Here is a 19422-nt window from a genome sequence, read left to right as displayed (position 1 = left end):
ACTCTCATAAAATTTTCTTTTTAAGACACATACATCTCTCATAAAACTTGCTATTTATGACATATATGTATTTCGTGTGCCCCAAACAACCTTTTTAACACCTTCTTTGATTTGATTTGATTTTTTGTGTTTTAACCAAACTTTTGTGCACCGCTTTTGGGCTATTTTGTGGCGGGCAGTTTTTATTGGTGGGGGAAGCTGGAGTGCCCTGATAAAACTACCAACCTAGTTCTTTAAGATTGGAGTTAAGCGGGGTTTGAACTCAGTCGAGTCAGTGTTGACTGGCTAGTGATTACAGTAGTAACTATTTAGACCACTTGCCCACAGAGGCTAGAAAAACATTGCATGGAATACTCTGATGATATGACACAATTATCATGACAGCAAAACCATCCAACCATCAAAAAATGGAAGAGGAAAACAGCAAACAAACAAAGCTCCCAAGTCAGGAGCCAGTCATTGAGTGGTTGGTGTTTGTTGCTGTTGATCATATGTGTTGTTTGTTTATTGTTTTGAACAGTTCTTGTATTATTCTGTTGTCCCTGTTAGGAGCTTGTAATTCAGTAGTTGTTGTCTTTTGTTGTGTTAAATATTTGTTTTAGTGTGTTATTTTGTACATAAATAAGGCTGTTAGTTTTCTCGTACACATGCAAACTTACCCAATATATCTACTCTATAACACTGTTGTACATACCTGTGTATATTTTGTCTGGATATGATCAGTTGCAGAAATATTCAGTTTATACTCAAGTACACTTGTACCTAATCTGCTAGACAGAGTTATTATCCCTGATGCTGGATCAATACCAAAATGATTTCCATTGTTTCCATCTAAAAAGGTTACAAAAACCAATTATCAAATAGATAAATTGTTTTCAATTGACTTCTAGAACTCAAATTGTTGAGCTTGTTGTGATTTTGGGTGTCTGCATCTATGATGTATACCCACATCTTTTATCCATATCATAAATCAGTTGTAAAGCCATTTGCTAGTCTTATGGTTAAATTAAATCTGTACATGATTTACTCCTGTGTATGCTGTCAAAATCTTATTTTTTGTAGACTGTTGTTTGACCTTTCTTTCCATTTTTTTTGGCCATGGCGTTGTCAACTTGACTTCTTAGTTTGAATATCCCTTTGATATCTTCAGTCTTTTTCTTTTTTTATTAAGACTTTAAAACTTTTTATTTAATAGAAGTAATATTTGATGTGATGCTTTGCTATCTCATCATAATAAATATAACTTAATTAAATTTTAATAAATAATTACAGAGTAAATAATTAACCATACCTTCTATTTTATACTCTTTAATGTACTGGCCAGCTGTAACACCCAGTATCACTGTAGATGTAGGTGTATTTACATCTATTGTTCTCTCATATAAACTACGGGGAAACTGTGGTGCTGTATCATACTCGTCTTGTACCATTATAGTCAAGTCAAAGGTAGAGTTGAGTGAAGGTGTACCAAGATCCATAGCTATCACTGTCAGGTTGTAGACAGACTTTACTTCATAGTCCAGACTAACCAGTGTTGTAATTTTACCACCTGTGAAAAAAATAATAAAATATATACTATAAATATATGAACATGTAAACATCACTTCATTGATTACCCCCATTCCCCACCCCACTTGGTATGGCCCATAATTGGTAAAATAAAATAATGTCAAATGACTTATCTATATTCTCACTATCTATAGCTTAGTATTTAAGATCAGAAATGTATGAGACATACCAGGTACAACCATCATTACATGATATGCAAGATGAAAGAAAGCAAATTAGAACCTTTACAATAAGGGTTAAATAAAATGAAATATACCATTTATGTAACTCTTCATAAAAAAATAGCTAGACTCTAGATATTTTTTCTTATCGTTAATTTTGAAGTTGCTGCCTCATTGACATCAGTTTCTGTATCTCTTTTAAATTGTTCTGGTTACTTAATTAATCAATCATATCACTAAACAAAGTTATCTAAAATCAATATAGAACTTCAGTGAGGAATTATAACTCTTACTCATGGGATCTATGTCAAACTGTGGATATGCATTTCCAGAAAACATGTAGATGACAGAACCATTCACACCATTGTCTGGATCCTCAGCTTTTAGGACACATACATACTACAATATAAAAATCAATCTCTAATTTCTATGATTATTATCATAAATAGAAATCCTAAACTGTTGACATAGAAATATGTCTTGCTTGTGTAACCAGAAAGCATGATTATTATTTCAAAATCACATTTTCTGGGATTCAACACCTCTGTGTTACAAGCAGGCGTCGAAATTGGCGCTGGTCCAGTGGTCCGAGACCAGTGGAATTTGCGTCGGACCAGTAGATTTTGTAAGCTGGTGGTCCGGCGGACAAGTAGAAATTTGTCGATAACAATCACTGATTGCATCGTAATCTCGGTTTGTTTACAAAACAAAATTACTTGCGAAATTTAGGGTTCAATGAATAGCGATAAACTGCATGGTAAAAAAATGCAGTCTTTCAATTCCACGGTACTGGGGGTACTAATTTTTACAATTGATCAAGTTAATTTAAAATATCTCAAGTGAGCTTTCATCATAACAACAAAAAATGTGGAAATTTTTAGAAGGAGATAAATCGCCGGACAAATTTTTTTAAAATTAGTGACAACCAAAAGTAAGATCGGAAATCGACAAAAGGAAAAGTAAATATCAGAAATCCTCGGAAAAAGATCGCGAATGGTTAAATTATATAGTCCATCGCAATGTAATGACTTGTGTAACATGTGAAAAATTTGCAGTGACAGACATAGATCAGAAATGTATTTTTGTAACATGATCTTCAAATTTTGAGTTAGATTCTCAATCTGTACTTGCTCATGAACAATCAGAACAGCACAACAAATCTACGGGAATAAAGGAGAGGAAAGCACTTTCTTGTCTAACATATGTAAAAGAAAGCACTGTCCAAGTAAACGTCTATCATTTATATAAATAAGTGTTTGTCAAATTAACAGTAGATTTGGAGCCGGACCAGTAGATTTTCAGTCCACTGGTTCGGCTGGCCAGTACACAAAAAAGCTTAAATTCTACCCCTGGTTACAAGTCACCACTATAAACAACTGAGCTTAAGAATACCTTCCTTAGCCCAACCATTACAGCTAAGTATCTACTACTTATGTGAAGCAATTCTGTCACACTTGTATGAAATTTAGATAGTATGACTTTCAATTCAAGATTGACATACCACATTTCATCAACCATAATACATTATACAATGAACTACATAATGACTGATAGCACTACACAATTAACAGTACTTTACACAGAGATCTGATATGCTGCATTTTACCATCCTAAGTACATCATAACTTAAATCCCACTCAGAAACTGCCAACATGCACAGTGATTTACATAGAGATATGACTTTCCATACTTCCATAGAACATTGTAATTCAAGTTTAAATCAGCACACTCACCTGTCCTGGATGTTGATTCTCTTTGACATAGTAAGTTCTGTTGTTAGTTGTAAACTTTGGAGTGTTGTCATTCTGATCTGTAACAGTTACCATGACCTCTACAGAACTTGATAGAGGACTGCTTCCATGGTCTACAGCCTGTAATTGAATGGATGATTATTTGTTTACTGTTAGTCAAATATCTACTGAACTGGAAGAGAAATGATTCCAGGAAGGTAGAAACTATAGACTGGAATATTATCAATGACTCAGCTTTATTCTATGTAAAACAATTTGTACAGGGAATTTTTGGTTTTTCAACTGTCAAGGGACAAAATATTATGCAAAGGACATTACCATTTTGTTACCTTACTGGGACAGTTATGTTAACTTACAAGAACAGTTAAGTTATAACAGGTTTCTTCTTCTCTGTCTAAAGTTCCATTCACACTCAGCACTCCTGTTTGTTTGTTCAGAAGGAACTGGTGTCCTGTTAAAAGACATAACAATAATACTTATTTGAACAGAAAATGAAACCTCTATACTCTCTTCATTTAAGTTTATTGTGTTTGGATTGACACAGGTTTTATTTTCTTTTAGGTTTCATAGAATTTTCACCTGCAAGGCTGTTTTAAACAAGAATGTGTCCCATAGTACATGGATGCCCCATCCGTACTATCACTTTATATGTTCAGTGGACGGTGAAAATGGAGTAAAATCCCTTATTTGGCACTAAAATCAGAAAGATCATATTATAGGGAACATGTGTACTAAAATTCAAGTTGAATTGACTTAAACTTCATCAAAAACTACCTTGACAAAAAAATTTAACTTGGAGTGGGACAGACGGACGGACAGATGGACGGCACGACTAACGAACGAACGAATGGATGGGCAAAAGCAAAGACCAGAAAACAAAATGCCCATAAATGGGGCATAAAAATAATTAAATTGATTTTATAAAAAATTCAAGTACACTACATGGCAAGATTATCTTTTTTTGTCTAAAATCAGAGTAAGGATTTTCATGCACCTAAGGAACTCAAATTTTTATAACATTTTGGGATCAAGTAACATGTTTTGTCATTTTTACCTGGACTTTTAACCAATGAATATGTAATTCTTCCATTTTCACCACTATCAGCATCTGTTGCCGTGACAGATATCCCTGGTGATAAGACATTCTCTTCAATTATATATTCATATGACCTTTGTTTGAACTCTGGATGGTTGTCATTTACATCAGTAACTGTCACGCTAACCTGAACAAAAACAAAATTGTAAAAATGATAATAGTTCTCAAAAGATATAAAAAAAATATTCTCATATGAAAAGTCTGTAGCCATAGACAGTATCTTCAATCATGGAAAAAAAAGTTATAAATTTGTAGAGCCATAATTCAGGTTAATATAAAAAAGACTAATCCTACCACTTTTTATTATTTTTATATCATATAAGTGGTTTCAAAATTATGTACTCAGTACATCTGTTTTATTAAACATTTTAATTGTAATTTGTTGTCAGATTTCCAGCAAATATCTTGAAATGCCATATGAAAGTCTTTACATTTTTAGTGCACTTTTTGTGGCAACTGAAGGTTTCATGTTTCAAATAATGTATGTCCGCTAAGTTTTCCCTTTTTTCCTCCAGTAAAGAACCCTATCATATGATCATATTACATGTTTGTATCTATCCTTTTTGTTACATTTTTGATATAACAAACTCATACCATTGAATAAGCCGTTCTTTCTGGGATTTTGCCATCTTTAACTTGAACAGCAAAATGAAAAGCAGGTGTCTTTTCTCTGTCAATGGTAGCCACAGTTGTTATATTACCCTGAAAATATTTAAGGGGATTATTAACAGATTTTAAGACAAAATCTAACATTATTAGATAAAAAATATATAATTCCATTCAAGTTTATCTAAATAATTCTAAAAAACAAGCATATGACAAAAACATAACTTGTAGATGCTTTCTGTCCAGTAATTATCTAAAAAATGAATGAAATGTTTGATCCATCCAAAACTCTGACAAGAGAAACAAACCAATAATGAACAAGAGTGCACACACTGAAATCATGTCTCGCCTTCTTTATCTGTCCTGATTGACCCAAGTATCAGTCCCACTTGAACTTTTGACATCAAACAACAATCAATTATCCATTGTGGCGTCAGATATTTTCTAATATGACGTTGAAATTTAACAGGAACTTTTGTGATGTCCAGTAATGGCAGACAAATATCGATAAGGTGTATTTAAAATCCTATTCATATAGAAAATCCACTCAAGTTCTATCAATATTGAATAAAAAATGTTATCATGGTTATAGCAGTTATACTTTCAAGGTTAGTTTTACTCACAGATATTTCTGCTACACTGAAGAACTTGCTAGACTCAGAGTTAGTAATTAATGAGTAGTGAAGTTTATGATTTGTCCCATTTTCCACAATAGCCTCCACTGTACCAACAACAGAGCCTACAAATATATAAAATGCATGCTATGAATTGTAATGTATTACATGTAATAGAATATCTTATTTAGTGTCAATTATTAATAAACACAATTCATTTATTAAATAAGAATAAATTGCCTCGTCGAGTGCAGCCGTTTACAACTGCAGAGGTCCGTCCAACCCTGAACAGTTGGGGTAAAAATAGACACAATGTTTGCACTTAATACAATTCTGAATTTGGATTGTATTAAATATTTGACACATTATAGGTTTCTGACACAGAATAACTGTAGCCAAAGAACTTGAATTGGTTATGCAATTTGAATTTATATTCATTTTTTTGCTTTTGTGCAATACACTATGCTGTTGCAAATTGACCCCCCTACTCCCCCTCCTCCCTTTTCTTTTGCAAAAATAATAAATTTGAAGAAAGTTTTCTTAATAATGTCCCCCCTCCAATTTTTTTGTTATCTCCCCCACCCCCCCACCATTTTCCAAAAAAGAATCTTTCCCTCAAGATATGGTCATAATCTCAATTCATATTTCCAATGGAGTTTGCAACCATAATTACCCATTTTAATAAATACATGAAGTAATTATCCATTAACCAGGACACCCTTGTTTTCCCTCTTTTTAATATCCCTAATTCCTAAACAGTTTGAGTCATCACCCCCCAAAGCCAATTTTTACTATCCCTTTGTGGTATAATTCAGAGAGATTCATACACTGTTCCACAAGTTATTGTCTGGAAACAAGAAAAATGCTGATTTGGGGTCCTTTTTGGCCCCTAATTCCTTAACTGTTGGGACCATAACCCCCAAAATCAATCCCAACCTTCCTTTTGTGGTCATAAACCTTGTGTTTAAATTTTATATATTTCTATTCATTTATACTAAAGTTATTGTCCGGAAACCAAATGTCTTAAGACGACGCGGACAATGACAAATATATGACTGCAAATTTTTTTGTGGTCCCATAAAAATCCTACACCCAAAACAATCAAGATGTGAAATCATTTTTATCTGAATGCAAATTGATATAAAACAGCCTCTTGCATCGGTAAAAATGTTTGAATGATAGTTAATGGAAAGAGGGAGCACTTTATTGTTTTATATAAAAAGCGTGGTTATTGTATGGCCAAAAAAAGTTATATGATACTGCCATCATTCATTTAAATTTTTTTTTTAAACAAAAATCCTCTGGACTTTTAGATATGTCATATCATTAACATTAGTAAGTAAAAACACACATAAAATTTGTATCTGAAATGTTTTTCATGATATATTGTTCAATATAATGAATTTGTATAATATTACCATACTTACCGATTGTTACATTCTCAGGTATTGTGATATCATATTCTGGCGATAAGAAAACAGGTGCTTGGTCGTTAATACCTTCTACTGTGACAGTCAAGTTTAATGCTGATAACATGTTTGGCTTTCCTTTGTCGGTGGCTATGACCCACATTTCCAAAGCAGCTGTTTTTGTGGCATTTTTGTCCAACACATGTAAACGGTTTAGAGAATTCAAATCAACTTGTGCTTTGATTGTTACCACTCCAGTTTTTTTACTTATTCCAAAATATTTCAAAATGTCTGATTTTTCTGCTGATAACGAGAACTCAACTTCTGCATTTTCACCAATATCATTATCTTTAACACTTGGTAGTAAAATGGGGGACCCAACAGGTGACTTTTCTATAATGGTAGCATCAGCTTGTGATATGACACTGCCATCAGCATTGTAGAATATAGGACTATTGTCATTAATATCCTTTACGTGGACCTCTAAATATGAGCTGACCACACAGGCTGGAATTCCATTGTCTTTGGCATAAATCTTAACACTGTACTCATCCTTCATTTCTCTATCTAGAGCTCCATCTAATATCAGATTGTCACCTGATATGATAAATGGTGAAGTATCTGAAAACAGAGGTATAAAACACTTATGATCAATGAAGAACCCTGATAATCAAAATCTCTTACATTGCATAATAACAGTGTCTATACAGGTTATGGCCAGTCTCACCAAGAGCTCAGAGCAAAAGAAGTTTTACAAATTGGGTCAAAATAAATTAAAACATAAATATTGCTTACAACACAAGAATTGATAAACGTGACAACGAAAGAGGAAATATCATATTGAAAATAAGACAAAGGAAAAGATATAAAAAAGCCCCTTTATTAGATGATAGAGCACAAATATCAGTTCTGGAAGTTTCTTAAGAGTTATAAACACCTGAACTATTTAAGTAGAATGAAACAGCAGCATTTTCTCCCTGGTCAATATCTGTGGCAGTCAGGTTATAAACTACAGATGCATTTTGGGTATTTTCTGGTACCTGGACAACTAATTTGTGAGGTTTGAAGACAGGACAATTGTCATTTGCATCCTCTATATATACAGTAACAGTACTGTTTGTTTTCTGTTGTCCATCAAATGCTTCTATATTTATTTCATATTTAGCCTTCTTTTCCCTGTCTAATCCACCACTAGTATATATCACACCTAGAAAGATGAAGGAAAATTAATTGTTACTACATATATCCATACTAAGCTCTGAATCATGACCATTATTATCATGAAATGGCTGATAATATTTTCAAACCATTAATTTATAGAACAGTCAAGGGTTTTAAAAATTTGATATGATAGAAGCATACCTGACAATATATCCACATAAAACTTTCCATCTGATCCTGATCCTATTCTGTATCTTGTTGTTGTATTGCCATTGACATCTTCGTCTGTTGCCATAACAACACCGACCTTTTGACCTGCTACAGCTGACTCATTAACAGAGAAGATATAATTGTTTTTGGTAAATTGTGGTGGTTCATCATTGACGTCAAGCAATGTAATGGTAACCATGACAATGTTACTGTTTCCTAAACCATATCTGTCAGCAGCTTTGACCTAAACAAAAATTAAAAATATTTAAAAAAAAAAAACAATGATAAAGGTTCAATAAATAGTATGTTTTATAATAAATATATGTTGAGGATTTTCAATTGTTGATAACTGATTTTTATTTGCTATGCATAGATAAATCAATGACATTTCAATAGTGATAAATTTGCCTTTTTGTGGATATGTAATTTTGTAGTTTTGTCATATTTTGCATACAACCTGATTATTTTTTATTTAGTTGATCATTTAAATTCATGGTTATCTGTGTATCTACAAAAACCATGAAAATGAGTATAAAATGAATAGTAATGAATTTGCAGTAGAGTTTTTTTCTGCTTAGACCTTGAATGCTGACAAATATACCTGTATTGTATATTCAGGCTGACTTTCTCTGTCCAGACCAGACCCATTGGTGAAGACTGCTCCTGTGATCTCATTAATGTCAAAAGGAAGACCTGTTCCTATTATGGAATATCTTATTCCTTTAGTTCCATTTTTACCACTATCTGCATCTGTGCTTCTAATTGGTGGGAGCTGTGGAAAGAAAACATGAAATTACAGTTTCAATAAACAATTCTACTAAAATTCAATTATCACAATGTTTGAATCATTCACAAAAAGTTATGTATAAAGATATTATGATAAACAAGTATTGTGAAAAAAGCTCACAAGATGATACCCCTTCAAGGCCCATGCTTATGTAAGATGTATAAATAGTTTTTTTTGTATATCTTATTTGTACAAATGATCAAGTTCTATCTATAAATTTCTTCCTCCTAATTAACTTTTCTTACAATATTAACTTCTGTATCATCAGGTGAGTTCTCTAGTACAGTGCCATTGTACCATTCTTCTGTAAAGATTGGTGAGTTGTCATTTATGTCTGTAACATATACTATCACCTCTGTGTAACCCTGAAAAAAAAGAGTTCAAATCAGAGAATGCATAGTAATGTATTATACATCTAAAGCTTGTCATCAAGCAGTCCACAACATTGAAAACCATACAGGTATTTCATTAGGGGTCAACTTTTAACATTTGACTGCAGCATCAATGTCATATGATCATAGAAATTACCTCACATTATATTCTATTACTATAGGGATATTCATTGAAGATTGTTTTCTTCTGTTCTTTATGTACAAAGATGGTTAATACAAATCTAAGGCTAAACACAAATGTCTAGATCCCTAATGCTATCACAATGACTTAGAACATCATTTTTTTTTAAAATCATAACATAACAGAATATGAGCTCTTTGCACAACTGACTTTGAAAAATATTTGGTTGAATATGCAAATCTACAGCTTTACATTGCCTACAAGCTTTAATCTTCTTTTATATTGTGGCAACCCAACCCAACCCTATCCTGTGATATACTTAGTCTTTTTAGACAATCCATTAACCGTGGCTATAACAGTAAATGGGTACCTATTACTAATACATGTACACAGATCTCTGTTTACCCAACACTACACCCCTCCCTATCCTGAGGTATACTCACAGTCCGTTTAGATGTTCCATGCACCTTATCGTTATTTGTCCGCCATTACTGGATATCACACAGGTTCCAGTAAAATTTTGACGTCATAAAACAAAATATGTGACGCCACAATGGAAAAGGGATTGTTGTATGCGTCAAAAGTTCAAGCGGCTGGGTCAGCCGGGATTAGCGATAAGGTGTATTATCCCAGGCAATAACAGTAAATGGGTACCTATTACTAATACACTGATCTCTGTCTACCCAACACTACACCCCTCCCTATCCTGAGGTATACTCACAGTCCGTTTAGATGGTCCATTATCTCTGGCTATAACAGTAAAGGGGTACCTATTACTAATACACTGATCCCTGTCTAGTTCTCCAATTACTGTAATGGTACCATCCTGTAAAATTTTTATAGCAAAAAACTAAATTGCAATATATACTCAACAACACAAATAATGCACAACTTCTTCCCCTATACAGTAGTTTCATAACTTGTTGATTTTGCTACAAATTTGTAAAAGCCTTTATCACATATTTGTTATCAATACGTTGTGTTTTGCATATGTTATAACCTTTAAATTGCCTGTGGCAAGAAAGAGGTTATTGGTAAGTGTGCCATGATTCCAAATGACGTCACATCATTGAGGGCTAACAATGACAGCATTTGTACTGAAAATTATGAGAATTTTGCTACAATAGCTACTATTAACAATGTGCAACTAACTTTGATTTAGCCTCAATAATGCCAAAATTATTGCTTTTGTGTAGTACCATATTAAAAATTAAGGGGAATGTAACAATATATTGGTATGCAGTACAGGAAAAAATAAAATATGAAAAATGTGATAAATTTGTTTAGATGTTACCTTTTGTAGTTAATCAGATAGTCATAATTGAACGTTTTTCTCCTGTCTGCAGAACTTAAATATGTGATAAATAGATTATAACATGCCTTTTCCATATTGGTCCTGGTATCATCCCCTCGCCCCATATCGAACTCAGCTAAAGCCTATGGCCGATATTAGAGTCTTGGGATGATACCAGGGCCAATATGGAAAAGGGCATGTTGTAATCTATACACAGTACTAGTTATATAATCTAAGCATAAGAAAAAGAACATAATGTCATTTTGCTATTTTTCAGGTGAAAATTTTTAAAAATGTTTGGCTTCTGGGTTAAAAAATTGTAGTTTTTGAGAAGTCAAAATTTAAAAATTTTATTCACAGGATTGATGTTTATCATTCCTGATTATATAAACAACACTAAATTGTTCATAGGGAGGGCATACAAACCCAAAGAAATTACAACCTAATACATGTAAACATGTTTGAAACTTACTTGTGAAATATTGAAGACATGTTGTACATCAATAGATATGATACTATATGTAACGATACCATTCTGTCCTAAATCTTCATCGGTAGCACTGACTAATCCAACCACGATGTCTCCAGTGCCATCAGTTTCAGGGGTGGAAAAATTGTAGATAGGATGAGTAAACACAGGGTCGTGATCATTAACATCAGTTATCAATACAGTTAGTGGGACCTGAAAAAGTGAAAGAAAAAATGAATTTTGCTATGAATAATTTTTCATTCAAGAGGCAATAGAAACTATATTTTACTGCTTCAATCTTCAATCTTCAATTCTTCGAAATGATCACAGACAATAATGATTTTTCTTTTAAATTTTTTAATCAAATGAAAGACATAAGAACTGATTAATATATTTGATATTTGTGTGTATCGGACCATAAATAAATAGAGATATTTATGGTCTATAGTCTATTAAGTTTAGTACATTAGATTGGTTGTTGCACTAAAAATTGCTCAGAAGAAAATCAGATAACGTTTCCTGAATCATAATTAAGCTGTTTTATATAAAAACTTTAATATATAAATGTTGTAAGATTTTAAAACAATCTTAATAAAATAGACCACGTGTGGAGAAAAAAAAATCTCTGAAAAGTTGACTTTGAAAGGAGATGTAAGGTATATATCTACATGAGACATCATAAGGTCAATTTACAGTCTTCAAAAAAATACAGCAGACAAGTACTGGTCTATATCTATACAATATGTCGCTCAGAGTCTAAAAATGTTAGGAATAATTCAACAGATCAAAGATCTGCCATCAATATGTACTTTTTCAAATGATATATAAACACTATTTACGCACCTGGTTAGTGTTTGCTGAATCAGTGGCAACAATTGTCAGATTGAACTTGTCTTTATGGGACTGTACACTGATAGTGGTATTTAGATGGATCTCCCCACTATTATTAATCTCAAAAAGATCTGAAAATTAAAAAAAAAATGCAAAATCTTATTTTCAATAGAAACAATATCATCTTTGAATTCATCTTTTCCAATATTTCAGGACATTCATAATTTACCTGGTATCTTGTTCTCCCACTAATTTTCCATTTTCATGGTTACATCACATTGAAACCTCTGCAAGTTACATACACCAAGATAAAATAAGACTCCTATGTGTACTTATCTTTTTGATTTGTCTGGTATTGATCTCCATGATTGTTAGTGTATAGCAGTAAAGCAATTTCTTTAACAAGGTGGTAATGTCAGCTTAAACAAACTGCATACCTGCCAACCTCTGAAACCTTCGAAGAGGGAGATCTATGATAGCTGATGGGGAAATTTTGATTATGAAAGTTGATTGAACATGAAGATTCATTGCCAAGTGTCACTGAACTCGGTCGTAAAATTTAGAAAAATTTCATTTAGTCTGCTTGACATCGATTTGCAGCTATCTAATTCTTCTTTTTTTACACTACCGCTTGGTCCAGACAAAGACCTGTATTTTGCTGCAGTTGATGGAGCAGAAATGAATTTCTATTACTTATAAATCGAACATAAAAAAATACTGACCAAAGTTTTCCAATAATTGGGGATTGTTTATTTATTTCTATTGACAGTTATGAAAAAGCCTGAGAATTGTAAATGCAGGTAATTCCGGGTTGAAATATCCGAAAGTGGGAGATTCTATAATCCTGCATGGGAGCAGACCGGCAAGCGGGAGATTTCCGGAAATTCACCATTTGGACCGCTCAAAACAGGAGGGTTGGCAGGTATGTAAGCTGTTAAAAATAAAAATTTACTGTAAAAAAAAATCCCACTTCTTTTCCATAGTAGCATATCTTACCTGAGTCTGTGCCTGTTAAACTAAATGTTATGTTGTTGTACTGTTCTAAGTAATCACAATCATATCTTACCTGAGTCTGTGCCTGTTAAACTAAATTATTGTTGTACTGCTCTAAGTAATCACAATCATATCTTACCTGAGTCTGTGCCTGTTAAACTAAATGTTATGTTGTTGTACTGTTCTAAGTAATCACAATCATATCTTACCTGAGTCTGTGCCTGTTAAACTAAATTATTGTTGTACTGCTCTAAGTAATCACAATCATATCTTACCTGAGTCTGTGCCTGTTAAACTAAATGTTATGTTGTTGTACTGTTCTAAGTAATCACAATCATATCTTACCTGAGTCTGTGCCTGTTAAACTAAATGTTATGTTGTTGTACTGTTCTAAGTAATCACAATCATATCTTACCTGAGTCTGTGCCTGTTAAACTAAATTATTGTTGTACTGCTCTAAGTAATCACAATCATATCTTACCTGAGTCTGTGCCTGTTAAACTAAATGTTATGTTGTTGTACTGTTCTAAGTATTCACAACCATATCTTACCTGAGTCTGTGCCTGTTAAACTAAATGTTATGTTGTTGTACTGTTCTAAGTAATCACAATCATATCTTACCTGAGTCTGTGCCTGTTAAACTAAATGTTATGTTGTTGTACTGTTCTAAGTAATCACAATCAGTGGCTGTGACCGTCAGGATAGAAAAACCCTTATGTGACCCCTCTAACACTTCAGTATGGTAATGAGGCTGGGTAAACTGTGGTTTACAATCATTTATATCCTCTACATGTAGAACCACCTAAAACAAAGCAATTTAATAATAAAATCAGCTGAAATGTATTTAGGTAGTTAGTTTTTCTTATCTAAATTAATTTACATTTTTCTCATTTTGGGCCTTTTATAGCTGACTGTGTGTTATGGGGTTTTGCTCATTGTTGAAGGCCGTATTGTGACCTATATTTGTTAATTTCTGTGTCTTTTGGTCTTTTGAGAGGAGTGGTCTCATTGGCATTCTTCATTAGAATCATAGTGCAAAACATTGAATTCAAGCTTTGCAAGGGTTCAGGCACAGTCATGTCTGGCAGTCATGACATAACTTGTACAAATATAACAGACTTATTTAGAGTATTTACTTTGTTGACTGTTTTCCCTGTTATACCTAAGAATAATTTAGGGTTGAGCTTGGATATTTGTTGCTATCTTGTTTTAGTCTTCTTACCACAGTGACTTCAGATTTAGCTGGGATTCCATGGTCCTCGGCTTTTACATGTAACCTATAAACAGCTGTTCCATTTTCTTTCTGACTATTTTGAGATTCTCTATCAAGCTCCTTCAACACTGTTATAACACCCTAAAATACAGATGTCATTGTTATTTGTTCATTTTAAATATCATCAACACAAGTATGACATGTTAAAGTCTTCATATTGCATCTGTGCTATTTACTAAAAGATGTAGATCAGAAATTTGTCAAATGTATGAAAGTTAGCATTTTTTTAATGGATTAAATTTGCAATATGTTACATGTACCATATTAATTCAATGTTTTCTGAGGAGTTTGAAATTCTCCATACATTCCTGCCAACTTTTCAAAATGCCCATGGGGGTTTTACGTGCAAAATGGCTATTGTAGTCCTACAAAACCTTCAATGGGGCCTTCAAATACATTTTAAAGCTGTTTTTTGGCTTCTCCTTACTTTAACAAGCCTATGGCCATTTTAAAATTAATTGTTTTGTTAAAAATTATGGACAAAATTGATCTTTCAAAATTATTTTTTAGGAGCCTTCATGGGGGAAATCCCCCACAAATAGTGACAGTTGGCAGGTATGTCCATAGTTGTAGCCATGTTGATGTATTTAAATCCTGGTCTTTCTGAAACTACTCATCACATTCATTTGATGTGGTATTGATAAAACATAAACCTCATGATAACATGAATAAGAAATCTAACATCGTTTTTTTTTTCTTTAAATATTTCAGGCTTCCACTTATTTCAAACTGATATATTATATTGGACTGCCACACCCCTTTTACTTACAGTATTATTTGGTAATGTAGTTATATTGAACAATCCACCATAATCATTTATCAATGTAAAACTATTTGTTCCATTTTCACCCAAGTCTGGGTCTGATGTTGATATCACCATATCAAAACCTTTACTGCTAGGACCTGAAAGAAAACATTCAGATCAAAGTAAAACATTGTAACTATTTGTACACATTCTTAAGAAAATAAGATACATAATTCTGATGTTACACTTTTGGTATGTTCATTTTGATTGGATAATACCACAAGTTTCAGATTATCAACTCCATGTTTGATGGTATGAAATTGTTGGCACATCATGTAAATTATTTTAAAACATATGATTTAAAGAAGCATTTGAATCAATTAATTGTCTCATTGCTTTAAACAATATCTTAAATTCAAGAATAACCTCTATGCCTTTATTAGCTTAAAATTGCATAATTATGAATTCTAATGTAACTTACCTTCTAATGTCTCAAACAAATATGAGTCTTTGTTGAATTTTGGTTTGAATTCATTGACATCTAAAATGGTTATGCTTACATTTGTGCTTCCCTGTAACAGAAACATTTTGAGTTTAACTTCATGCATTGGTAAACAAGATTGACAGAGCATTATAAAGATACACCTGCATTACTTATTTGGTACATATGAAGTTGATATGCTAGTTCGATGGATTAGTCTCTCTTAAAAATATGAGTTAATTTCCAGTTCAGTTTATTGATAAGTTCCAGATTTTGAAACTAATTTTACACATTGGAGTTTTATATTAACCCATGAAAAGAATTTTAAAAACATGAATTTAAGTAATTAATAAAGATATCTTGAAAAAGGCATATGCTATTGAAATCATTGAAAGAAAACAAAGTGAACCTAAGATAAAATATATTCTATTTGATCAGAAACATCTTATACTACCAGACTAAATTGAATGTTATAACTCACTGTATGTCCGTCAGAATCATGGGCAATAATTGTTACTGTATATGATGATCGGTTTTCTCTATTTAGGTTTGTGTTCACTTCTAAGTCACCAAAATGGCTACTGTTCTGAATGATGAAATACATACTATCATCTGAAAACATAAGAAATAACTTGGGTTAATAATGTCAATAAAAGGTTATTTAACAATACATCTATCAGAGGTCTATTTAGCATGTTGCAGAAATAAATCAATTCAATTGAGAAACACACTTTCCTTGTGGACAATTAAATAAAAAGACCCCCCACCCCCACCAAAACAATCAAACATAAAAAAATAGTTTCTAATTATAATGGCCCAAGACCACAATTAATGACCCCGCTTTTCGTTGTCCACGAATATAGTTCCCTTTAAATAGAGTGTATTTTTCCTTAATTTTTTTTCTTTCCCTTCCTCACTCATTTCTTAGATTTTATTGGGTGGAAATGAAAGAAGAGAGGTGAAATAAATTTTTGGATGTTGTATTTAAACTGATTTTGATATGGAATGAGTGATTAGGCCAAGTGCAAAAAGGTCATATTTACAGTTTTCGGAACCGTCTCTTGACTTGTCAATAGGGGTATGGATGTGTATTGGCTAAATTTGTAAAAGTGATTGCGTCAATCTTTCTGAATTTTGGATATATATTTGGACTAAGACTATACATTACACACCCAAAAAATTTAACAAAAGTGCATGGTGCAATTTTTTAATGATACAAAACGTTATAAAGAACTGATAGAGGAATTAATTGTGGTCTGTGGCCTAAGAAGTGCATTTCAGCAAATTTTGAATTTTTACTTTGACATCTTCTCTGAATGATCTATTGGTATTAATTTGTCAAACTACATGAGAAGAAATGGTTTTCACTTTCATTTGATAGAAATTTTGTGGAAAAGTCACTTTTCAGGTTAAATGCCCAAATGTAGCTATTTCACTTTTTTCAATATTTTTGCAGAACAGCATGCTTAATTTCTCTCTGACAGATTTTTTCTGATATCTATTTGTGTTTGTGGTATTTATTACAGTTGTTTTACTAATTTGTGAACTCTGAACACAAAAAAAAGTAGATATAAACATAAAAAGAGTGCAAAATGTGCTGTTTTAATAGTCCAAGTCTAACGGTCAGTATACGCAGCAGGTGAAATGTGAAGTTCTATGCACTTAAAATTGTATTCCTAAGCAGATTGCACTGAATCTATATTAAAAACACTTATTACTGGTTGTTTAACCATTTCTGTTTCACAGACTACCTTTATTTTCTTCTGTTGGATAGCTAGTGGTTAAAATATTGGTCTTTTGAGGCTGAAATTTCATTCAGGTTTTAAACAGTAAAGTTAATAAACTTTGCCTCAGACCATACTGTCTACATATATAGTTGAAATTGACAGTCTTGTTACATCCAGGTTCCATGTTTTATCATATCTAAGCACAGATTTAAGCAAAAAGAAGCATATCTCCATCTCTCATATCATTTATATGCTTTTTAATATGCAAATATGGGGAACGGCCTAAATTGACAATTTTTTTTATAAGCTTGACACCGCTAAAGACCATTTTATCCACATATGTTATGCTATTTGAAACTTATATTTCCATTTAAAGTACATTTATAACATGATATAGTTTTTTTGATAACTTAACAACTTCAGAAAATTGTGGTAAGTGAAAAATGTTACATTTGTTATAAGGCCTCACTTTATTTGCAAACCTCTATTTTTTGGCACAGGCTCATATAAAATTAACTTCTGGCCATTTTTCATAAGTCTGATACATGAAGTATGCTATCTGTTGCTTTAAAAAGATGATAACTTATACATAGAGAAATTAAAAAGTGTTAGTTTTGGTATCTTTTGGTTTTTAGAAGCTCAAATTTGATAGTTGAAATTGTCCTAATTCAACGCCACAATTCAGCCCCCAAAGTTCAGATATAAAAAATGCCACATTTTTTTCATTTGGTATCATATGGCTTTGAAATTAATAAACTGTTTTATAATATACTAAGCTTAAATCATGCCAAGTTTTATAAGAATTGGTCAAGTTTTAGGCCCCTAATAGGCCCAAGACCACAATTAATGACCCCGCTTTTCGTTGTCCACGAATATAGTTCCCTTTAAATAGAGTGTATTTTTCCTTAATTTTTTTTCTTTCCCTTCCTCACTCATTTCTTAGATTTTAAGAGAGGTGAAATAAATTTTTGGATGTTGTATTTAAACTGATTTTGATGTGGAATGAGTGATTAGGCCAAGTGCAAAAAGGTCATATTTACAGTTTTTGGAACTGTCTCTTGACTTGTCAATAGGGGTATGGATGTGTATTGGCTAAATTTGTAAAAGTGGTTGCGTCAATCTTTCTGAATTTTGGATATATATTTGGACTAAGACTATACATTACACACACAAAAAATTTGACAAAAGTGCATGGTGCAATTTTTTTAATGATACAAAACGTTATAAAGAACTGATAGAGGAATTAATTGTGGTCTGTGGCCTAATAGCTCTACACTCTGTCAATACCTGTAGCCCTTTTAACAAAAAATCTGAAGTGTAAAATTTATCGTAAGTCTAAAATATTCCTTAACAATTCAACTAAATATTTTTATCGTAAGATTAATTTTACACTTAGATTTTTTTGTGAAAATGGCTACTGTATCTTGGCATTGCACAAGGTCATGTTTTTCTCTCTACTGTTAATGATGTTAACTTATCATTTCAAGGCCTTTTAAAAAGCTGACTAGCGGTATGGGTTTTCTCATTGTGGAAAGCCGTACAGTGACCTATAGATGTTAATTTCTGTGTCATATGGTCTCATGTGGAGAGAAGCCTCATTAGCAATTGTACCACATCTTCTTAATTTTATATATATACAATATAAGGTCAATATCAGAAAAATATTGACTTTTTTGTATGAGGCTGAGAAACTGGGGAAGGGCGAGGTTCTACCGAGCTATTCCCCAGTTTT

General features: G+C 32.4%; 1 protein-coding gene across 1 annotated transcript in view; it reads right to left on the bottom strand.

Moving 5' to 3' along the window:
• The window catches only part of LOC143046090 (protocadherin Fat 4-like), a 49783-nt gene that overhangs the window by 5980 nt on the left and 24381 nt on the right, over positions 1-19422 (bottom strand). The window contains exons 24-44 of the mRNA XM_076219077.1: positions 16445-16575; positions 15964-16054; positions 15507-15640; positions 14687-14818; positions 14086-14266; positions 12484-12602; positions 11644-11853; positions 10599-10703; positions 9610-9729; positions 9179-9349; positions 8569-8821; positions 8144-8413; positions 7225-7827; positions 5807-5922; positions 5172-5279; positions 4536-4704; positions 3838-3932; positions 3464-3601; positions 2024-2129; positions 1292-1549; positions 695-831 (exon numbers count right to left, since the gene is read on the bottom strand). Coding sequence (XP_076075192.1) covers positions 695-831; positions 1292-1549; positions 2024-2129; positions 3464-3601; positions 3838-3932; positions 4536-4704; positions 5172-5279; positions 5807-5922; positions 7225-7827; positions 8144-8413; positions 8569-8821; positions 9179-9349; positions 9610-9729; positions 10599-10703; positions 11644-11853; positions 12484-12602; positions 14086-14266; positions 14687-14818; positions 15507-15640; positions 15964-16054; positions 16445-16575 — 3647 coding nt within the window. The remainder of the gene's footprint in view (positions 1-694; positions 832-1291; positions 1550-2023; positions 2130-3463; positions 3602-3837; positions 3933-4535; positions 4705-5171; positions 5280-5806; positions 5923-7224; positions 7828-8143; positions 8414-8568; positions 8822-9178; positions 9350-9609; positions 9730-10598; positions 10704-11643; positions 11854-12483; positions 12603-14085; positions 14267-14686; positions 14819-15506; positions 15641-15963; positions 16055-16444; positions 16576-19422) is intronic.

Source organism: Mytilus galloprovincialis, chromosome 9 (assembly GCF_965363235.1).
Source record: "Mytilus galloprovincialis chromosome 9, xbMytGall1.hap1.1, whole genome shotgun sequence".
Lineage (NCBI taxonomy): Eukaryota > Metazoa > Mollusca > Bivalvia > Mytilida > Mytilidae > Mytilus > Mytilus galloprovincialis.
Note: the sequence above shows the minus strand (reverse complement) of the source record. Positions and strands in the feature narration are given on the sequence as shown.